The sequence below is a fragment of the Cariama cristata genome, unplaced genomic scaffold (assembly GCF_000690535.1).
Source record: "Cariama cristata isolate BGI_N322 unplaced genomic scaffold, ASM69053v1 scaffold8400, whole genome shotgun sequence".
Taxonomy (NCBI): domain Eukaryota; kingdom Metazoa; phylum Chordata; class Aves; order Cariamiformes; family Cariamidae; genus Cariama; species Cariama cristata.
The window spans coordinates 42,689-67,383 of record NW_009594067.1 but is presented as its reverse complement, the minus strand read 5'-3'; the positions used below and the strand labels follow the sequence as shown (position 1 = coordinate 67,383).

The 24,695-nt window shown below is 36.2% G+C and overlaps 1 protein-coding gene across 1 annotated transcript in view; it reads left to right on the top strand.

Moving 5' to 3' along the window:
- Positions 1-1,127: 1,127 nt before the first annotated feature.
- The window catches only part of LOC104158845 (sodium/potassium-transporting ATPase subunit beta-1-interacting protein 2-like), a gene marked incomplete at both ends in the record, with an annotated part of 45,266 nt that continues 21,698 nt past the window's right edge, over positions 1,128-24,695 (top strand). Inside the window, 2 exons of the mRNA XM_009696603.1 lie at positions 1,128-1,172; positions 3,177-3,314. Of these exons, the coding sequence (XP_009694905.1) occupies positions 1,128-1,172; positions 3,177-3,314 (183 nt within the window). The remainder of the gene's footprint in view (positions 1,173-3,176; positions 3,315-24,695) is intronic.

Here is a 24,695-nt window from a genome sequence, read left to right as displayed (position 1 = left end):
TTGAAACATTAAATATTTGAAGCTGGTGGATGTGATTGGGAGAAAGACATGCAGTTGTTTAACCAAAAAATTTAAGTTTTTGAAGTAAAGGAAAAAAACATCCTTTCAAAATCAGATCTATATTTTCTCTTGCTATGTAAGGAAATCCCTTATGATTCTGGCATCTGTGGAAGAGGAGGCAGCTACATAATACTGTTTTTAATAGATTTTGTCAGTACTTTGTCCTACTTTTCATTTTTCCCCTTTTAGAAACGCAGACCCAATGAGATTTTTTTAAAGTAACTGCATGTAGAAAGTCCGTATTACTCTTCTATTTGTTTGTGGGTTGCTTTTTATTTTCTTTCCACCTTCATCTCTTCAGGAAGTGGGAATAAAGATCTGGTTCTGCCCTATATTTTCCATTTGATAAATCTGTGATGCACCTTGGTGCGATACTCTGATCTTCTAAAGAACAGCAGCTGCATTTCCGCAGCATTTTATCTCCACACAGCCTACCAGAAGGCTGCCATTTCACATCTCCAGCAGTCCACCCACACAGCTGATTCCTTGGAGTGACAGGAGAAAGTCTAATAGCAAGTCTGCCTATGGCAAACATGAGGTAGATACACAGGGACAGAGGTAGTGCAGACTTGTCTCCTTGTTCTGCACAGCCAATATTTACCCACTGCCTTGTGTGCCATGTTTTCTGCTAGGTCCCCTCACTGAAAGTTTCAGTGTGGCCACAAAATCTGAGGGAGTGGTTGCTTGGTACTGAAGAAATTGCTAGTTATCAAAAAACAAAGCAGCACATTGGTGTGTGGGAAGTGAAGATTCACACAGAATAGCCATACATCCAGCACAGCCCCATAAACAAGTTTTGGTGGAACTACTGCATCTTTCACAAAAAAAAACAACCCAACAAAACAAAAGGTACTTGATGCATTCATGGTGCAGTTTCCTTTTAACCTAAAGATTTCAGGAATATCAGGTTTTCTACTTTTTTATATAATTAACTACCATACTGCAATTTTCCTCTATAATTGGCATACTTAACTGTATGATTTCCTACTGGTTCAATGATTTGCGTTATCCCATGTATTTTTTTACTTGCTGAATCCCTACTGTTTCTATACTGGAAGCTTGTGTAGTCTAGACTCTTTTTGCTACTGCTTTGCTATTCTCATTTACTCTTTGTTTAGCTGATGAAAATAAGAGCTCTGTGCTCAGTGAGCATTTTCCCTTTGTTACCTGTTTAACAGCACCTAAGGTGTAGCAGGTCTTTTGCTGGTACCCCGAATAGACTTCACACAGACCTACATAACACAACTTTATGCCACATGTTGGTCTTTTTTACATAAATGACTATGTCAGTAGTCAAGGAGATATTTCTGAATGATAAACTTAGAGGCACAGGCAGTCTGAGATTTCAGGAAGTTCCTAATACAGCTTGGCCTTCCTTTTCTTTCTTCATCACATTGTCACCATTAGAATATTATGTCTTGGGATTCTGGGAACTCTTCTATGATGTTGCTTTGCTAGGGAGAATTGTAGGATAGCACAAATCGGTTCATTAAGATCTTGGCTGATGTAAGACCAGAATCTCTTTCTGTCAATAAACCTGTAAAATAAAATGGTAGGCAAAAATACAAAGACTGGCTATAAGCTGGATGCGTTGTGTGAAGGGAATCTTTGCTGCAGAGAAGAATTCAGTCGTTGATAGGAAACCCTGAACTTTCAAAATTGTGTGGCTGACAAATTTCTCCAGGGTTATTTTCACAATCCCTATGTTAAAGTTCAGTATATGCCAGTATATTCACAATGCTGGTGTAAGTGTAGGCTGTCTTTTTAGTGGCAAGTTTTCTTACTTAATTTCAAAAAGAAAGGGTTGGTGTGGCAGAGGACTGTGGCACAAAAATTTAAAAACTCTCCAATAGCTATATCATGCAAGAACGGTGGTGAACAATAGTTAATTATCCAGTTAGTACTTGATCTCGAAAGGTGTTATTTTTTAAGTGAACGGTGTGGCAGATTCACATAATTCAATTAATCCACAGCGTAACATAAACTGAGTAAATAGTCACCTGTCATGTAGTGAGATTTTATAAAGAAACAGCCTGCTTTTTCTTTCTTTTGTGTGTGGTGTTGGCATTGTTGTCATCATCATCATTACTATTATTATTAATCTTCTTTTTTTTTTTATTATTTGCATTTTCATGAAACTCATCTGTTCACCATTCCAGTTAGTGAAATTGTTGGAATGGTGTCCAAAGAAACTCCTTACCTTTTCTGTCTAAATTCGCTTCACCATTACATTGCCTTCTAATATTCACATCAATATTATTTTTGTCAAAACATGCCATTCTGCCTATGTACTAGGGTGCAGTGCTGTATTTTAATGTAATGTCCGAACACCAGTTAAGGGACACCTGCTATTTGAATTCTGAAATTATTTCTACTGATACTGTTACAAATGCAGGGTTTTTTTCTTTCTTATCTATCTGCTTGGAACAGTATTGCTTGAAAACAGTTGTCAATAGCCCAAGGTTGTCCTTTAATTCACTTTTTAAAATTAAGTATCTAGAGTCTTGGTTAACAGCTTATACTTCAGCTGATGTTTGTGACAGTGGGAGGAGATAAACTGGAGTCCTTATCAGTAGAACGATGTCAAAAAGTTTCATGCATTTGGTTACAGGTAAAAGCCCACTGACAGGATAGCTGGGGATAGCGGGAAGAGAAAAAAAATCAAAAGGTAGGGACATAATGGAAGTAAAGAGAAAGGACTAGGCTGAAGGATGGTGTTTGTGGATGGAAGCAAAGTAGCTGAGAAGATGTTGCAAGCCTACCACTTATTTTCAGCGTTGATACCCTAGAACATTATAACATTTGCTGGTGTATATAACAAAATGATTTGTGTTTCTCCTCCTGCAAACATACTCTCCGAGTCAACAGTTTAGTATCTCGGTAGAATTGCCCACATGAATATTTTAGCTAACTGAATGTAACGCAGTAAACTGTCAGTGAGAGATGCAGCTTTCATTAAAATAAGAAGGTGAAACACTGCAAACTCATTTCATTTTACTGCTGACTGAAGTATTTTTTAACTGAGGGCAATTATCTTGGGTGTGGAAGGGGAAATGACCTAATAGATGGTTTCTGGTCTGTTCTAATCTATTTGTGCTTTTGCTTTTTAATCACAGGTTTCTGTGCTCGAGAGGCAAATATTTGACTTCCTTGGTTATCAGTGGGCACCCATCCTGGCAAATTTTATACACATTATTATAGTCATACTTGGCTTATTTGGAACCATCCAGTATAGACCTCGTTACATAACAGGAGTGAGTATTTAATTTTATTTACTTACTTTGATGTGCATGTTTAAAAAAAAAAGTGTATTCCAAACTCTATTGCTTATAAATCAAATAGAAATCTTATCTTGGTTTAATTTTCTTCTGTAATATTTTACATTTGCTTATTATGCTTTTGAGACACCTGCAATAATTAAGTGGTAACAGCATACAAAAGTTGAAAGTCAATATGATCACGAACTACATGACAATATGAACTTTCAAGAAATGAAGTCAGTTTAAAGAATTATAGCATCCTCATAATTGCAGAGATTTAGAGCTAGAATAAAGGCTAGCCATAACTTTCCTACATACACTGAACCTCCCCAACAGATCCATGATTTATTATAGTTACTTGTTATTGTTATTAACCATCATTGCTGGAGTGCCTATCTGTTATGTATATCCCTCCTAGAAATTATAGTCGGAGTTGAAAATGAAGTATAAGAACAGGGTAAGAAATGCAGGTTTGATGGTTACAGACCGAGGGCTCCAGAATAAAAGTAAGGATTTGGGCATTTATATTTTTAATTCATCTCTTTTCCTTATTCAGGTACCCCTCATACACAAACTAAGTATTGCTGTACTCTCTGGTACAATGCGGTATTAATGAAATCCTCATTTCATACTCTCAGTTTGTGTTTTTCCCCACTTGTAGGTCTGTAAAGACAGAATAACAAATCTGAAAGCTGTTGTTCACAGCAGCTTTTGTTAGAAATAGATTTGCATAACAGTATTTTTATCAAAATTGACTGCTAATTCAATTAAAGCTTGTATACTTTTCAGAGACAGACAGCAGTCGAAAAGATTTGGCCATAAACAACCATATTTGCATGTCAAATGAAAATAACTCCACTGAATCTGTACCCGCTTTTGCAAAGTCTGTTTCCTCTTACACTGTCCTCTCATATACCAGTAATCACTCAGGAGACAAAAAGGTTTTGCTTGTATCCCTGTGCTACCATCCAGGTTGCAGTGATGTGCTGTTAACAGTAGTACATCAACATTTGTGTCTGTGTTTCTACCTCTGTGATTTCCTATATGCAGAAAATGTGCGTGCACATGTATAATGTCTTTATGCATGCAAACAATTTAATATGTTCCAAAACATATTATCAACATTGAAAAATGTGTTGCAAGCCTTAAATATTTAGAATGTTTTCTTCAGGTCTTAACTCTGGGAGCCACGTGAATGTAAACTGGAGTTTTCTTCTTCCATTTCTAGTGCTTTGACCAGTAGAAAAGGCTTGAAAATAAAAAAAAAATATATTCAAGCAAGTGTCAGTTAAATAAAAAGGGTAAAAAGTTCCATCCCAAGACTATTCTAAAGCATAAAACCGACCATGAGTATAAAATGCTTAGCTGAGCAAAAAAAAAAAGCTAGATTTAAATTGCCTTTTCAACAACAGTACAGAAAATTACCTGCTACAATGATGAGTGCATTGTGAATGGGAAGGAATACCAGCCTTATAAATAGGTACCATTCATATGAGTTTCTGGATGATATGGTTTGTGCCACACCATCCTACTAATTTTCACACATATCTTTTCTTAGAGCTCATCCTCACCGTGTAGCCCATCTGCCTTAGTGAGTTTGCCTCCCTGCATCCTCTCATTGAATCTGATAGAGCTAATCTAAGATCAAATTGTTTGTCTTGCTCAGATTTTATAATAGACACCTGAATCTGCCATCTATCGCAGACTGCTTAGATAAGGAAACAATGATGAAATTTTCTTCCTTTGTTTAGTTGTATCTACAGAGGAGTGCTGTGATTTTTTCATTTCTACTGCTGCTGTCTTTGGAAAGTATTTAAAATCGGGATGAGGGAAATGGTACTGGTCACTGGAAAGAGAGATAAGAGAACTGCATCCTTTTATTCAGTTCTACTGGGCTCAGAATAGGCACCTTATTGAAGCTGGGCAAAACTCAGTGGTGTCACCTGACATCTGGAGTAAATCTATGAGTTCAAACCCAAGAAGAAAGACAACCACCTATAAGCCTGCAAGGGTGTAGGTATGAGGTTTTCAGTTGAGTGGATGTAAATACTCAGACTTCAATAGAATCTGCAAGGGTCAATCGATCTTGAGTGGACTCTATAGGACCCTTAATCCACAGTCACTTTAGTACTTCCAAGTATAGCTTGCTTCAACAAGACTACAATAAATTTCCTTTTTACTGTACATGCTTCATAAAGAATATCACAAAAATGTTTTCCAGAGGTTGTGAATCATAGGTTAAAGAGAGCAGGGAGGTTTTAAGGTGAGATTTAAAGAAATGATTCAGTGGCTTAGGGAGAAGAGGAAATAAGTTTTAGACAGAGGGGACATGACAAGTGAAAGTGTGTTCTTGAACTCGCAAGAGTCACAGGGAAGTTTAGAAGTGGGTGAGGGAAAAGGTGTGTTTCAGGCCTTGGGAAATAGTTCAGATTACATGGGATGCAGGAGTTGTGGTGGCCAAAGAGGACAGGGAATTGAAGTTTAATATGATCAGAGGGATTAATCTTAATATGGGTTTGGCCAAAACACATTCAATTTCACTTGTAAACCTAAAACATTAACCAATAAATGTGCAAGTGATGGAGGAGATGAAATATCTGTTCTGAGGGTGAGAATGAGTATCTTTTCAAAGATGTCTTTTCAAAAGATAATAAAGACTTTTTTTGTGAAAATTGTAATGATAAAAGGACTGTTTAACAGCATTATGCTGAAACAGAGAATAAGCAGTAGGAACAAAGGTTAGCCAGTGTAATGACCGAGATGCGTTTTTTAGCAGTACTGTCATAGGATCCATCAATGCAAATGCCTGAGAGGTAAAGCAATGCAAATTATTAAGGGTTCTGGAAAGAAGCAATGCTGTTCACCTGGGTAAGCTCCACTTGGAGGCTCAGTTTCTCCCCATTCCTTCTATAGAGGGATTCCAGCTGCACTGATATGCCTAGCACATATTCCTCGCTCTACTATGGAGTATTAGTCACCTGACTGATCTGGTGATGTTCTACAATGGAATAACTGCATCACTAGACAACAGAAGAGCTATGGTTGTAGTCTATCTAGACTTCTGTAAGGCTTTTGATATCGTCCACCACAACATTCTGGCTGCTAAATTGGAGAGAGATGGGTTTGACAGATGGACTGTTAGATGGATAGGAAAATGGCTGGGTGGCCGCATCCAAAGAGTTATACTCAATGGCTCAATGTCCAAGTGGAAACCAGTAACAGGTGGTGTCCCTCAGGGTCCATACTGGGACCAACAGTATTTAATATCTTCATCAATGACGTGTGTTTCATTATATAAAGGGGACTTATAAGAAAGATGGAGAAAGAGTTTTTACAGGGGCTTGTAGCGATAGGACAAGGATTACTGGCTTTAAACTGGAAGAGGGAAGATTGAGATGAGATATTAGGAAGAAACTCTTCACGGTGAGGGTGGTGAGGCAGTGGCACAGGTTGCCCAGAGAAGCTGTGGATGCCCCATCCCTGGAAGTGTTCTATGCCAGGTTGGATGGGGCTGTGAGCAACCTACTCTGGTAGAAGGTGTCCCTGCCCATGGCAGGGGGGTTGGACCAGATGATCTTTAAGCTCCCTTCCAACCCAAACCATTCTCTGATTCTGTGTTTCTATGAAAGGAAAAAGTGTAAGGAAATGTCATTGAATGAATTGTTGTCTGGTTCCTGCATTATGGAAAACCCTGGCAATCTCATTCAACTGTTGTCTTAACATTTCTGGAAAGCATTCTCAGAATATATAAGAAGGACAAAAGGTCCTATTTGTACCAGAAGTCATTCTTTTCTCCAAACGGAGGAATCCACCTGACAAGTGAAGCCTACCTTATGGTTCTCCAGTGCTACAAAGGTAGCACTGTAAAATTAAGTACTTTGTTTCTTCACTACCATGGGAAGAAGACAAAGGAATGTCTAGTGGACCTCGACAGTGACATAAGCAGATAGAGAAAAACTTTGAAGTGAGTTATGAAATATAAGAATTTGAGGAAAATCTTGCCTGGGAGGTAGATTCCACTGTAATTTCCACTGCTTATTTGCACCTTATAGACCTGTTACTTATTCTAGAATTAGTTTCAACAAAGAGAGAATTTTTTTACAATTCTGTAGGTTATATTGAGCAGTCTTATAGACAAAGCAAGAGTAGTAAGAAAGTGAAAAAGCATTTGTGGTGGAGAGTAAATTCTCCTGCCTTGAGCATAAAGTGAAGATCCAATACCAATAAGAGAGAAAACTTTTAACCTGGAAGGAATTACCTTGTTTCCAACCTGTGATAGTAGGAGATTGTACAAATTGTTTTCTTGTAATGACCTATTCATTGTAGAGGTCAAGTTGACTTTGGTTGTGTGTGAAGCAAAATTACGCAGTGGACAACGTTACTAACGTTTTCCCAGGGATTAATTTATTCTGTTCTAGTATTTCCCCTAATAACAGCGAACATAACAGGGGTTTGTACGGACCACAATATACTAGAAGAAGAGAACAAGGATCTCAGTTTGACACAAAGCAAATTTGCAACCTTTAAGAGCAAAAAGAATTTTGTACAGGATAATACCTGGTCACATTAAGACTGGGAGAAAAGGACAGATTATTACTTAGTACATTACTTAACATGTAATTGCTGATATGTATTAAAAAAGCGAAAGAGGCAATTACATTATGTCTGAGCTTCTTGCAGCATCATCAGTCTGCCAAACCATTAGGCCTCAGAGAGTATAACTGAGTTAATCTATGTCTCTTTAAAGACTAGACATTGTCAATCACTTCAACACCCCTAGTGGGAACTACTTAGTGCCTTATATGACAAGTAGCTCTGAGTCTACCAGATCTGTTTTGGAGTATTTGAGTTGTATATTGCAAGTTAGTATCTTCCATGTTTTTCAAATGTTTAAAGTAGTATATGAAAGCACACAGCCGTTCATTTGTCATATGTGCATACCAGGATACTATCAAACAACACTAACCATGCCATGGAAAACTGTAAAGCCAAGAACAGTAGGGAATCTGCAATTCTAAAGCCATGCTCTTGGAGCTACTTTTTAAAATTAATTAATTATTAAAATTTTTTGATAACTGAATTCTTCTAAGTTTAATTTACCTTCTTGACCTAATCCAATTTATTTACCAGATACTCGTTTTATTTAAAATAAGAAAGTGCGTGTACTCAAGCTCAGTACAGGAATGATTAAAAAAAAAAAATTTACTTCTGCTTTCTTTATAGCTGTTGGGGAAAAAAAAAGTAAACCCATTTAATAAAGATGAAGATGACATTAAATGGAATGGTCATTGTACATTCTCATCAACCTGCAAGGCACAAAGTTCTTGAAGTCAATGAAGTCAGAGTCCTACCTGAGACTGCTTTTTACAAAAGGGTTTCTCAGGAAGTACTTCTGTTTCCATTCTGAAACAAATCAATCAGTGCTTCACCTTAATTGTACTTATGAGATGATTTACTGTGTTGCAACTAAAATGTAGACATTTATTTGTAGAAGGAGGCACATAGTCACACAAACTACTTGTAGGCTCTACACAGCTTTTCAGAGCAAATGATAATTTGGGGACATAAGCAATAACCATCTGCATAATCATTTTGAGCTAATGCCCAATAATACTAGAAGTACCATTAAATAAATAAAGACCTTGAACATTTTAGTAGCAGCTTTGTCTGTTGACTGACACAGGAGACTGTGAATCAGGATACTGATTCTGTTTCAAAATGTGCCGTTGGAAAGATGTTTTGTTTGCTAACATGTCGTTCAAGTACACATAATGATATTCCTCAGTTTGTTCCTTGATTCAGTAGTTTGCCATGGATAATAATGAATGTGAATGTTTATTCTGTAGTTTGTATCGATGTATTCAGTTCTGTATTTCAATGTATTCAGTTACTGAATACAATATTGCTAATATTCAGCACAGATTTCTGTTAAGTTTAATTGCAAATTAAGCAACAAAATAGTTAGCTATATAAATAAATAGATATTGTATCTACTTAGACTTTGAAGAAGGCCAGCCTCTTAAACTCTCATTTCTGGCACAAATGTGTTTCAAAAAACAGAATTTCTTTTCTGCAAATATCACTAATACCAGCAATGGAATGATTATTTTTTTAGGATATTCTGTCACTATATTTACTAAAATCTTTGCTGAATGTGAACCAGAAAGCAAGCTGAACAAGACTGAAGTAAATCCACTTAAAATTGGAAATGGTACTTGTAGGAAACATTTTTCATTATCCATGCTGTTCTCAGTGTAAACTTTCCAGGATTTATTGGTTTCAGTCAGGTTGAAAATATCGTGATGCAAGTTGATTTGTATTTTAGTACTTACAGGCCAGATCAGAACTGGGAAGTGTGTGACCACAGAGGTTGTATCTCCATGTTAGTAGAAAAATCTGTGTCAGTAAAAACTTAAGTAATGGCTAAAAAGTCAAAGGTAATCCAAATGTATAAATACCCACGGAAAAATTAAAACAGAACAAAAGAGAGAGGTGTCTCAATGACAAGCAATAAAAACCAATGCTGACAGAATAATAATCTCCCCAAATAGTAGAGTTCCAGAAATTAAGCACTGTATAGTGAGTGTGTACCTTAAACAGGGAGGGCAGAATAGCTATTTTATTTGGGAAGTGCATGTATATGAAAAAGTTCTTACACTTGGGAAAGTACAAGTGGAGGTACTCATCTAGCAGTTTCAAGTCACAGTAATATAAGCACGCTACCATTACATTTTCAATTAGAAAGATCAAAAAGATTCAGAAAATGCAAACTATACAAGATCAAGGAGATGACAGCATCCCACAAAGTGGTCATTATGGAGAGCTCTGTCTGCATCTAAATAGAACAAATGCTCAGTCAGGCCAGACTTTAACAGAATAGTTCCTCAATGCTTACTCATTTTGTTCTTGAGGCTGTCGATTAAAAATTAGTCACACAGAAATTTGTCTTCACTTGAAAGTAAATGAGATGAGTTTGTTAAAAAATAATTATATCTGAGTCATCAAATAATCATGACTACAATATTAGTGGTCACTGTGCCTCGGGAAATATCAAGAAACAAACACTTATTACTAATCCTCATCTTTGTGAAATATGAGGAATAAAATCTTGATCATAGTTTAGGATCCCCAGAGACACCCAAATTGAAAAGAAGACAAAGCAAAGAAGAAACAGCACACTCATATGGCTCTACTTACTAAGGATGGTTAACTAAAATAATCATCTCTGTGGGAGTTTGTGTCTGATGAAGTAAATTAAAAAGGAAAAATACTAAATTATAATACAGCATAGGATTGTATAGAAGTAAGAAAAAGCTTTGAAGAGCAAAGTGCATGAGCAAGAGTATAAGGACAAACAAAAATGTTCAGAATAAAAACAGAAAGCTTAAAAGAGCTTTAGTAAACTTTCAAAGTTAGTATTGCAGAACCATTTTTGGGACACTCCGGTAAAGCTCCCAATCATAACATGAATTAAGACTATTACAGTGCTGGAGAATCCACCTCGACCCTGAATTAACCCCAAGTTTCATTCATGGTTTCATTTTCATTATACCAGATAAATCGATGCTAAATGAAGCACTGGTATTTTATGGTATAGTAATTACTGCATAGGGCCACTTTCATGAAATGCTCTCCGTGCCATGAATATCAACATGAATTCTCCTTAGCACTTTCCATAAGTGTTCAATATCATTAACATTCTTTTCATTATGGGATTTATACTAAATAATTTGAGGGCTGCTTGCTGTTTGTTGAAGCTCACCTTCCTAAAAAGATCCTTTATCCTGATCACCTTTTCAGTAATCCTCTTTTGGATTTCATCAGTGGTTTCTGAAATATCTCCATGTTCAGAAATACCTGGAGCAAAAGCATGTTATTACAACTTTTTCTCTTAAAAATTCTTATAAAAGATTACTGATAACAATTTGAATGTCACTGAAGAGTAGAGTTTGGGATTCTTTTTATGGTCTCTCCTTTCACTACTGGATACTACCTCCATAAGAATGACCTTTGTAAACTTTGCGAACTGCTATTTTATTGGAGAGTTTTGCTCACTTCTGGCAGATGCTGTGAAAAATCGGTAGGGATGTAAGTAGAAGACTGCCCTTTGGACTTTAAACAACATTTGCTGAAAGGGTTTTCAATTCACAGGGAGGTACGATGTTTAATAGAGTGCTTTTGCTGCTGTTGTGTTAAAAGATTAGATTTTACTGTGTTGTGGATTTAAATGTGCTTTCATTTATATTTAAAAGGACAGGCTCAGCAGTTTGCTTTTGAAACTGAATCTAGCCTACTTTATGGTAGGGGTGGGAATGTGAAGGGAGTAGAAGTTAGTGAATAGCCACCTGGTCAGTGTCATAGCTGTAAGGGTTGACTAATCCAAATTTTGAGTCTAACGCCTTACGCTTATACTGAATTTGAACAAAGAAAAGCTTAAGTATTCCAGTGGTCATAAAGTCATTCTTTCTTTATACTTATTGGTTAGTTTATTGGTGGAGTATTAAATGCTAGTTTAAAATAGATGGTCTGCTTTTTTGCCTGGTAATCAGTCCAGAAAGCTAGTCTAGGCTTCGGTTACATTGGGCTTTTGATTTTGATGTCTCCTTTTACAAATATTTTGATAAATTGGATGAGAACTCAACATATCTCTAGTTCTCCAGCCCTTGAGATTCAGATGAGCTTTGGGTGAATATGTCAGAGAATCACTTCCAGTATAATATCATACAGAGTGCATCTGTCTTGACTATATGGAAGTAGATGAAAGAAGGCAGCCTACAGTAAAGTTCTCTGGCATTTTCAACCTTTTTTGGCTTTTGACTTTAAAATTTTCATACTATTTAGAATAAAGACCACAGAAAGTAATTTTTTTCATAGAAATTGTCTGAGTAAAGTTTGACTACTTTCACCTGCTCTCCACTGGAACATATTTAGGTGTGAGGCATTGAGGTACAAAAGGATTAATCTAAAGGAAATTATGGAAAGGAAATTTCTTCTGTGTTCAGAAAACCTGACCCAACTTCTTCTTAAAAAAAGTGTAAAATATTATTTCAAGATTAAAGAGTACCCAGACAGTCTGCCAGCTCTAGGGATGCACAATGAAAAAAAAAATATAACCCTGCTGATCAGAGAACTAGTCAAGACGTAAAAAGGAAATGATCCCACTTAAGAGGTCCTAAGTCTCTGATTCCTCTAAGTTTTGTGTAGGACATTACTTTTTCAGAAATCCCCTACTGTCAGAAAACAGAGTTCTAAAGAGAAAAATGTACCAGCCCTCTGGAGTTTCATTGTAGGTAATTGAATAAGAAGGTGTCAGACTCCAAGAGGCCTTTTAAATACTAAGCATTTTGAAAGCACAATAAACTCTTCTCACTTATTTGAGCATGAAATCTATTAGGTTCTTAGAGCCACTGAATCCTGAAAACTACTTTGAGATGTTTCTGAAATACAGTGAAAGACACCCTGGACAAGACTCCAGGACAGAGTTTACTTCAACAACAGTTCTGCTTGGAGTTTTGTTTTCTCTTAGATTGAGGTAGATTTTCATTAATTTTCATAGTGTTTTTTAAGTTTTCCACTGTAACAAATCCTTTTAAAGGTACTTAGCTAATACTATTTTTTAAAGTGTTATATATGTTAAGTATTAGAAGATGAAAGATTATAATTTGCGTCATATAATGAAGTACAGCATTGATTTCCAGGAAATTTTATGCAGAACCTGTTCAGTGCATGAAGCTGTCTGATATTTTTAATTTAAACCCTTAATTATTAGTTTCATAGCAGGTTTAACTGGTGTAGAATTCAGCTACATTCATCCTTTCCTAATGCTTTTATCCTCTTTCAATGAATTGTATTCACATTTAAAAAGTAGCTATTCAAAATGTCTCTCCCTCATCCATTCCACAGAAAAGGAAGATGGTTTTCCGGAGAGTCTCCACTGAGGAGTACAGTTCATATAGAACTGCTTATAACATTATAACAAATATAGTGTTTTCATTCAAACCAGAGGGCTCACTAACAGAATCCCTGGAAAGATGCCAAAACATGAATTTCCTCTACCTTTCATTTTCTCTTTCTTTAGAATAGATCATCTGGTTTGTCACTATAATGAGGAGTGGGTTTTATTCTACAGGGGTTTTTTGTGTGGTGGTTTTTTTTTGTTTTTAAGAACTAGCAACTCTTTCTGTTAAAATAATGTCTAATTGGCACTTTGTAGTTGAAATACTATAAAAAGCATAGCGAATGAAGGACTTAGCTGGTGATGTCTTTAACAGATACTCAGAGGAAGAGATTAGAGAGAAAATCCATGGGTTTTGCTATCGCTACCTAAACTGCAGTTGAAAGCATTAAAATTCTCTCAAACACGCAGTAGTTCTGGGCAACTAGAGATAATTAAAAATCAAGCAAGGATAAGGTAATGTTTCCATTGCTCTGAGATGACCTCTGTAGTGCAGTGCCAAATATTTCTCTTTATCTAGGGTAATCAGATTTCCTTGTATTTCCCACAGTTGCTCCTATACCTGTTACTATGAATTTCGACATTGTTTATTTAGTATTTTTTCTAGCTGATATATATCAATTACTGCTGACGTTCACTTCTCTAAGAGGTTATAGGCCTCTTTTTATCTTGTACATGTTTCTAGCATGCATTCATGGAGTATCTGTCCGCCTCAGAGCTTTTAATGTCTCTGTCCTTGTGTCACACTACTGAAGTAGGGAAGAACTCCCCCCACAGCTTTGAAAAGTGGGAACTGAAACACTAGAAGACTGAGAGATTTTCTCAGTAACAGAGGAAACGCTGTGACAGATCAACAAGTGAATCCATTTTCCTCAAATTACAAGCCAGTGCTTTATCCACTGCATCCTGCAAACACAGAGATGCCCCAAACTCTCTGTAAAGTCTAGGAATAAAGATTGGGATCACAGCTACTTAACAGTGTGGAATACTTCTGTAAGAAAAAAGAATAAAACAGTCTTTGGACAGTAGCTCTCTCACCAGGGGAAAAGTCTGCTGATGCCTCAAGCAGTCTTTGTGATAACTCTTTTGTCAGACTCAGTGGCTGTTATGATGGCGACTGGGACCCGTAGTTGCACTCCTTCTGAGAAGAGATTAATATATTTTAATTAACAGCTTATGCCATAATGAGGTAAGCATTAGAAAATAACAGGAAACATTGCCTCTAGTCCAAACTACCTGTCCAAGTCTCACGTTCCTCTGTTCTGCTGCCTCTCCTTGCAACAGACCGCAGGTTCGGAGCTTGTTCTGGAGTGCAGTCACATAGCGATCGCTCTGCTGCTGCTCCTTTTCCCATTCCAGCTCCTTCTGTACTTCTGTCTGTCTTCCTCTATTCGCTTCACCTTGGTTCAGCCACTAATCTCTCCACGTATATTTAAAATGGCATTGTACTGCATGCAGCTAAAACAAAGCTGTCTGTTTTAAATTAAATGAAGTCTGAGTAACAGTACTTACCAATACTTTGCACTGAAACCCTGTTCTTATTTTGACCAACCGATAAAGATTTAGGCAATCTCAGTCATTCAAGTGAAGATGAGTTTAGTCACAGCTGTTTTATATCTCTGCATGGGATGATCTACCAGTACCTGGAGTCTGTCCTTATCTTTTTTCCTAAGACTTTTTTCTAGGAAATGTGACTTATTCTCTTCTTTTGTGAGTTTCATTGTCACCCTGAAGTTAGCTTCAGGAAAGGTGCATTGAGAATCACACAGAGCTATACTATCCTATTCATTTACAAATCATCATTTCCAATTTTGAGAGAAGATGGAGATGATTTTCTTCAGTCATATTCGAAATGTGGCTTTTTTTTTTTGCCTTCTGAACAAGAACCTACGTAAAAATCATTCTCTAAATTTCCTTGTCACAAATCTCCATTTCAGAACTTCAGAGATGTTTCGCTCTTCCCATCTGTACTTACCTTTTTCAATTTTTAATGTTTTCATTATGATTTTCAGCTCCTGAAACTCCACAAGAAAAGGGAAACAATACATTTAAAGCTTTGCTGGTTGCTATGTGTACCATTACCAATGAAGATGCATTTTCTGAATGACAGTGAAAGGCAAGATAAACAATGACTAGAGCTGTAAAATGCACTATTAAACATGTTCCAAAATTTCCATTGCTCCCTATTTCTATAATGTAGCTGTCAAGGGCACTATTTATTTGCAGTTTGGGTTTGTGGGTTCTTGTGTATATTTGGGCATAGTTGTTAATGCTACATACATTCATGTTGGATAAGCTTAAATATAAATAATAAACAAATTTAAAATAATAAAGATCATAGTTGAAGCAGGATTTTATGTTCTGTGAACTCAACAGGTATGATTTGAATTATAAATGCCTCTAAGGACAGAATTTTGCATATCAATATAAATTTTAATTCTAAACAAGTCTAGTAAAGTAACATTTTCATTTTACAAGTAAACACTGTGATTCCCTCTACACCAGTTTGAGCTACCAGTGGTACTGCTGCTCAGTTTGGTTCCTAGCTGCAGTTTCTTAGCTATTTCCAACCATACTGTTTGTAGATTTATTTATTTATTTATTTACTTATTTATCTCGTGAGGCTCTACAGCTGTTTTCGTTGATTTCAGTATCAATTTTGGGTGAGTGCAGACATAACCAATTTCGGTTTTCATGCTGCTTTATCCAGCCGATAAGCTACTTAAAGGTTCTGTGGTGCTTCTGCTCTGAGACTAATGAGTGGCTTGGCTTTGCTTTACTTTATGGGTCAAAAAAAGTTTGCTAACCACAGTTAACTGTGGTGGGCTTAATGTCCAGCCAGAAAAGTACAACACTTTCTAGAAAGAGCTACAGAGATTTCCAGGTTAATTAAATCACCAGCTTTGGGAAGAGCCTAGGTGTTGGTCCTTGGATAAAAATTTTCATTAAAGGATACCATTCTGTAACTAATGCATAAACAAGCACAGTTATTGCAACCATGTTTTCTTTCTTAATTGTTTTGAATTGTTGATAAATCTGAAGATAAAATAATTAATTTTAAGGTGGCATCCTTTAACTACTTGCTGTTAAGCAGTTCAGCATTTCTACTCTTGTTCTAAAGTAACTTTCTTGAAAACTTCTCTATCATGTATAAAACCAAAAATATTACTCATAGCCTGTGGCACTGGCCACTCTGCATGTTTCACCTTAATTATGCATCTGCCTGAAGAGCAAGCTCCTGTTTGAAATTTAGTGTTGAAACAAGTGTGTCATTGTTTTAACTTATGAGTTTGGGTTTACCTACTCACTACTTCTACCTTCTGTGAAACAAGAAGTAATCTTCTGTCTTTAGTCTTGTTGAAATACCTGTTCATAGATTTGAAATGGTTTTGGTGATATAAATGGTACGAAGATTCTGGGTTCTACACCGCTTACTGTACTAGTTAAGCGAATTTTGGGTTTTGTCTTGATGGACCGTATTCTGTAAAAAATTAAGATCCAATTTCTGTCTTGAGAACTCACCCTTGTAATAAATTTAATTACTAGCAATATTAGTGGTTTTACCTGCATGTGTTAGATTGATTGACAGTGCTTTGCCCTCATAAAGATGTCATTGTTAAATTCACATAAGTATAGACAGCGTGAATAAGCAGCCTTTTGTGATATGTGTCTGTTTCTGAGACACATCGCTGTTTCCGTGTCAGAAGACTCTTTGAGATGACTTTGTTGACACTGACTTCTTACCATTTGATAATTGAATTCTAACATAACTGATTCTAAAAATGTATAGTTTTATTTATGGCCACAAAAAGTCTGAAAACAGGCACTGGTCAACAGTCTACATTTCAGCTGAGATGCAGATAAGACCATGAACAAACAAAACTGCATATATTTTTTAGAGACCTGAAACTGATATCGAGGTTTATTCAAGGTACTGCACAGTAAATCTAATGATTTACCACAGAAATTTAGGAATCAGTATCTTAGTTTAGTAGGTGCAATCTCTAATCAAAGTGCAAAAATGCGTAATGTCAAACAAAATGGAAACAAAATCCAATCCATTCTGAACTTACAGAAAGTCACGGGGGGGGGGGGAATCCACATGTTGTTCACTAAAATCCTCAAAAGGGCTGACCTAAGAAAAGGCATATGCTGTACACAACTGTAAATAAGCAATTCCACTCTGGAGAATTTGCCCATAAAAATCCATTAGCTATGCTACTAGTTGAGAAAACGTGTTGATATATGAACGTTAAATACATATATTTAATTTTTGTGTCTTAAGCCTGATGTTAAAAATAGTAATTAATGTAAACTGGAAGTTGTAATAAGTTAAATAATACGACTGTGATGTCTGAAGCACAGCTACTGACATCCATTTCAGACTTGAAGATAAAGTCTGTATGTTAGATGACATAAAAAATAGCAAAATGGTCATGAAATGAGGTAAAGTCTTAATCCTTATATGCTGTTATTTAGACTCCACTGCACTTTAAAGATGTAACTGCATAGTAGGAGGATTCCTGTACAAACCATCTCACTGAGAATCTGTAGGAACTAGAAAAGTCTGATTAAGTCAGGGTAGTATTGCATGCATGCATGCACGAGAGTGACTGAAGATTTTAAATACACCGTTGTCTTCCCCTTCAGTCCACTGGTGGGAGAGGAAATGGGACATTCAGATTTATCCCTTTCTGCCATCTGGGAAACAGACGTGCCAAGTAAATACTGGCGACATTGAAATCAATGAGGATTTTTTTATTGTCTTCAGAGGAGTTGGGTTTTTCTCTCCATGTGTCACCAGAGCAATCCTGAGCTCCAGCTGGCACTAACACCCATCTTCTGCTGGTGCCAGGTATCCACATGCTCCTGGCCATTGCTCAGGGGCTGCGTAGGCCTCCTGGCAACCCCGTCGCTGCCCTGCACACTCAGACAAGGGTACCCAGAGTCTCACCTTCCAAAAGAGGAAAAATCCTTTTGTAAAGCACATAGGCTTTCAGGCAAGAAGCACACTTAAAAACAATGCAAACGTGCTATGGAGTTACTCAAGGAGATCCTGGGCTTTTCTTAAAATTTGCAGTTGTACTAGCATTCCTTGTGAAAACATCATATGGACAGGATGTTGTTTAAATTCTCTGAATGTTGAATGAACCTGTATAGATAAGTCGCCTAACCTGACAAGGGTAGTTTGAAAAACTATAAATGTCCTGGCTTCAAAATTATTCATTTTCAAAAGTTACCCATTGGAAATATTTTTATCTAAGTGTTTTAAAAATTTATTCTTATCCTACTTAATTTGTTTATACTGAGTGGTTGTGGCTCTCTTCAAAGAGAAAAGGTGGTTAAAATACTCTATAGCATGGGTTTTTCCAATATTCCTGCTTCATCTGAATACAAGTAGATGGCTATTCCATACCTGATTTTATTGTCTATAAAAAGGGACAGGTAAAACATTGCAGTAACGTAAAGCACAAACCAACCAACTGAAAAATGGTTGTAAAGACAGTAGTTGTGGGATCAAAGAACAGTTTGTAAGTTCTTAAAAAGTACTCAAATGATCTTTCAGAAAAAGAAGCTAAATTCCTGTAAGATATTTATGCTGTAGGCAAAATAAAATGCTAAAATAATTAGTAGAACTAACATAGATTTAGCAACAGGTTTTATATTTAGGCAGTACCTTGTCAAGTAGGAGAGAAAAGAATAAAATCATAAAAAAGCAAATTAAAAAAGTCTTGGTAGAGATGAAGAAGTACAAGCTCAGCAACTTATATATGTTATTTACTGTAAAATATATGAATATTTTCCTAAATTATTTAATGTTATCAACAGTTATTTCTTTCTCTGTAGGAAGTCTATCCGTACTTGTGCATCATGATTTCAAAATGGGAACTGTTCCTAAAAGAAAAAGAGACTTACAGAAATGTTAGAATAAAATTTTTCCTCTTCAAAGCAAACAGAATAGAATATGGACCTAATCACACTGTATTATTCTTGACCTTGCTTCTCTACCTTTATTTAGTAGTTACAAACCTTGATGAATGCTCTCTCCTTGCCATTCGTATAACTTAGATCCCTACATTAGATCTTGTCTTCCTTAATGTATGCTGTGTCTGGGCAATAATTAGGTACTCTACCACCTCTGGGCTTGGCTGTGGTGCAAATTCTCTGCTCGGTTCCCCTTCTCAAAAATGGAGTCGGCACAGTTCTGCTGCTTATGGACTCATGCTCTAGTTAACCTGTTTGTAAAAATTATCCCTCCAAGGTTCAACTCTCTAGAACTTTTTCAGTTCTCAGAACTTGTCTTTTCAGTTTTTCTAAGTTCCTTTTAATCTTCTTATCAGCCTTGATATCTCTGTCTGACTTTCTTGCTAGATCTACCAGGGAAAACAAGTCCCTAGGATAAAGGAAAGCGTTTTTTCAACATCTTTCTGCATCTTCTCTTGTTGTATTTTGGAAATTCAAGTTTTTATTCCTAGCTCTACAAACAAAACAGGATGGCTAATTAATTTTTTTTTATTTTCCTTTTGACTTGATTGTCTCTTTGGAATAATTACTACTTCCTAAGGCTAGGTTATTCCCTGCTAAGTTGCTTCAAGCTCTGTTTAGATTGGATGGTGTGCATGTTGAACTTGACTGATACCAGTTCCATGTCTGAATATAGTCTTATGCATATGTATTCCAGACAAACCACTAGACTCCCTAAGTTTCACATATACATATTCCTCAGACCATTAAAACTATGCTGATGAGATGAGCTGCAAAATATTAGCTTACTGATGAGAGATCTGGAGCACTGCAGTCGCAGACTCCCAGGGAGTTAAGGGTATATTAAAGAACAGTATGTTGGGCTGACGCTATTTCCGAATGAGTTGCCTAATAGTACATAAGCATTTTCCCATTATTTGAATGACAAAATATGTTTCTGTGCTTGCAAAACACTAACTCAGATGCCCAATATCAACTTTAATATCTACCAACTATCTGAGTTTAGCCCAATCAACCATGAGTTTACCTCATGATAAAAACAAAGTAGTTCACATTCACTAGCATTTTTCTATTGGTTTGTTGCTATTGCTAGAAACCTAATTTTATTACAATTTAAATTTGACATGGAAATATATTTGTTTTGACAATTAATTACTTTCTATGAAGATATTTCAAATCAAGCTATGTGGGGAGGGTGGTAGGTGAAAGTAGAATACTCGATACATTAGTAACTGCTCAGCTGAGATATGAGGGAATAAAATTTCAGGTTCTATAGGCTCTGAATTGCTCCTACACGTCCTGTGTTGGTGCTGTGTTATAAGGTGATTGTCTGTTCTCGATAACTTCTGTTTAGTTGTTAACTTTTTAAAGTGTTTTGGTTTTTTTTTTCCTCCCATGTGCTTTGAAAACAAATCTGAAATGTCAAATCTCATTTTGCATAATGGAAAAATTTTGGGGATGGGCAGCTTTGTTAAGTATCCTTTGGGGGATTTTTTGCTGGTTTGGGTTTGGTTTTTTTCAGTGAGGTCTTAGACTAGGTAACTATAACATCTGATGCTTCCCATCTCATTTAAATCTATCAAAGTAGTCACAGTCAGGCCCTGCTATTACTTGAATGGGAGGACAGTTTGCATTTCTTTACAGTGTAACCTTTATCATGAGGGAGTACAAAAATCAGAGAAATGTAAGCCCTCTCCCTGTAGGAGTTGACTCTCAATGAATAATCTATCGTCTGTCTCTCCATCTATTTTATGTCATCTATTTGAAGCTCCGTGGTGAGTAGCGAGTGCTGAATGGCGATGATAGCTGTGTTAAGCCAGTCGGGAATATTCATGAATAGGCTTGTGCATAGTTTTTTGTTTCATTTCTCTGATATTTGGAACTACTTCTACTCACTTATTAGGAAACATTTACACTTATGAACATTTACTTGAGAAGTTAAATATGAAAAGCAAAGGGATTTCTGAGAATTAGTATTTTAGTAGAATACTATTTGTTTATGCCAGTCTTCAAAATTCTAGTGCCCATTAGGACTAGTTAACCTAACAGTCTAGCATAGACCAGGCATGCTATTTTCTGAACCAACAGCACATGAAGTAGTAATGCAATACTATAATTGTATCTCTGTTTTAATTTCTCTAGGTCAAATGAGCAAAAGTTTCCTTAACATTGGGTGAACTCAGAAAGTCCTTCAATGCAACTTAGTAGTGAGGCATGCTTTCACCCCTTTTTTTTTGTTAGCAGAATGCTTTTAATTGCTATATTGTTATGGCTCAAAGCTCAATAAAATTTTGAAAACAAACAAAATGAAAAGGTACACTTCATGCTTAATACCAATTTAGCAGGTGGGTGCCACTTTGAACAGAGTTACAGAATTAGTTCACAGTCAACACTTCCTTTGAGCATCCAAATTCTTCTAGCACGGTCACTTGGAGATTTCCTAGAGCTCAATAGATGTGTGTTAAAGGCTTTTATTTTATTGGGGAGAAAGAGATGAGAGATGACTGTGGCCACTTTCTGTAGAAAACATCTACAACAGAAAACAGCCGGTAGAAGGAAATAGAAACATGAGCATGTGAACTGCAACATACAGACGGCATCATGATGCCATGACAAGGCCACTATAGTACAGATTTATACAGACATTATAGTTGGAAGGGACCTCAGGAGGTCTCTAGTCCAACCTCCTGCTCAAAGCATGATCAACACAGAATTTATATCAGGTTGCTCCAGCTGGGTCTTGAAAACCTCCAAGGATTCACATTACTTGTTTTTAATCTTTTGCACCAAAAGTAAAAACCCTTTTCAAACTCTTAGGTGGTTGAGATTTGCCCCAACTCTTGTGAAAAGAGGGTTGCTCCCATAGCTTTAAGGACAGGATTGTAGCAGGACGGGTAAAGATCTGGATAATACAGCCATGCTGAATCAGTCTTAATATGCCTCCCTTTGAAGCTAGACTGCACTGCTTTCAGTTATACTTGTAATTACATGCACCAAGAACAAGAAGACCATATGACATGGGGGCATTTAGAAAGTCAAGACATATAGTGAATGTGCTATACTGTAGTGAAAACTGATTTCCACCCTTGTAAGGCTTTCCTGCTGTAAAACTTCTGGGAGGAGTAGCAGGCAGGAGAATGGAGAATGGTATTGTTAACAGTTTAACTATTTGAAGTTTTCCTGAGCTACAGATGAAATATTTATATCTACCAGAGGGGGAAATGCTATTAATCCATTCCTCATGAAAGGCTTCTAGTCAATAGTGGTGTGCATGCTGTGGTTGTCACCAGTGAAAATGGAAAGCTTTTAATATACATAACAGATAACCGTTGTAATTGAAATTCTCTTTCTTTCCTTTCACTAATCCAGGGAATAAACTGTATCTTAGACAATAAATAGCTGTGTTTTGGCTAGCTACTTGTTTTAAAATGCTTCCCCAATTGTATAACCGTTGTAATTGAAATTCTCTTTCTTTCCTTTCACTAATCCAGGGAATAAACTGTATCTTAGACAGCTAGCTACTTGTTTTAAAATCCTTCTCCAATTGTAAGTTTTCTCTCGCTATTTATGGAATTCTATATGTCCTTTCAGAACAAACTCTTGTCCAAAAATTTGCCTCAGCTTTTACCAAATAAGGAGGGTTTTGCTGTAACTAAATTATATATGATGTCAATTTGATTCTAATAAAAATTGCAGCCCCAAAAATGCAAGTCATAACTGAATATTCATTGCTAACATTTTCTTTAAAAGTTTAAGGACCCTTTTGAAAGCAAAAATGGATACAGAATATCATTATTTCATTACTTTGTACAGTCTTTAGCAACTGTCACAAATATTGTGAAGTGTTTCTAAGAATGTTAAGAGTAAAACAGGTTAATGTTGATCCTAACACAAGATCTAATTAGAAGTTTTCCATTTCACTCATCCGTTAAAGCAGTTGAAGTACCTATTCTTTGATTTTCTGTGAATAGACAGCTGTGTGGAGTCATGAGAGTCTTGCTGAAGTGAACAAAGATATTCAGACAACTAAGGAACCAATCCTACGTACATCCATGTGCATGTTTTAACTTTTTACATATCGGTAAACCACTGAACTCAACAGAACTACTTAGGCATAAAGATAAGAATGAACACGTTTGGGGAATTGTGGCTATAAATTTTGATCCGCAGTAAGATTGACTGAAAAGAGGATTTCCAGTGGAATTTGATATAGACCTAAAACAGGACAGCAAAAACAACTTTTTTTTTTTACTTAAATCAAATTTAAATGCAAATCTAAACTGTGAAAGGAATTTCCAGTGGAATTTGATATAGACCTAAAACAGGACAGCAAAAACAACTTTTTTTTTTTACTTAAATTTAAATGCAAATCTAAAGCGTGAAAGGATTTTTGCCTACTGAGCTTTCTAACCCTCATAAGCAGAATAATGACTTTGCATGTCAGATCTATGGAGGATGCGCACTTGCAACAGGAATTTCGAAGGCATCTTACCAAATTAATATATCTGGTCAACCTTGCAAAAACACTTTGGAAAATATTTATAGAACATATCAAATCAATTTACATTGCTCCCTATGTCTTCTCTTCCTGGCAGTATTCTCATAAATGACCTTCAGAAGCATGGAATTTCAAGGCTGAGAGACAAAAAAACCCACAGGATTATAATCATGTACATTTGAATATTTGTTGAAGTTGAATGCAAATTCTGCATTCACGTATAATATTGTTAGTTCACTGTATTGATTATTCAGGTCAGTAAAGCAGCCATGCACACATATAATTTCGTATGATTTATGAAACAACCTAAACACCAGAAGTAGATACACTATCTTCAGCAAAACTAAACAGAAGATCAAAATATTACTGTTGAGCTTGGTGTCTAGTAGCCAATACATCAACAAGTTGTCTTGTATGATGTTGGAGTCAAACTTTTGAGTAATAATGCATTTACATAAATATCTTTTGGTTAATTGTGCAGTAAAAAGGTCCAGTTTACAAAATTGTATTTCTATGTATTTGCAATTTTGAAAAAGCGTTTGTGAGCATTATCACCTGCTTATGCAAGTAATAAATTATATGTTCTCTGGAAAATTGCAGACTAATTTCACACTTTTTAGTTTAACTAAGCTTTCTTGGCAGAATGCTGAGATTTGAATTATCACCTAGTAAAATGCATGGTCTGAAAGGCTGCTACTGTTAATATCATTATTAATCACTTTTGTTACAATAATTTCTAAGAGCCAACCAGGAATGTGCTCATTGTGCTAAACAGTGTACAAAATACAGCAATGGTGGCATAAGATAGTAACTTGGAGAGAAAAGTTAAAAAGTAAGCAGATAAGAACGTAGCAATCACAGTGACAAAGGCAAGAGTAAAGCTGAACTGAGTCACTTCTTGTGTTTTATGGCAAAGACATACGGTGGCGATACACCA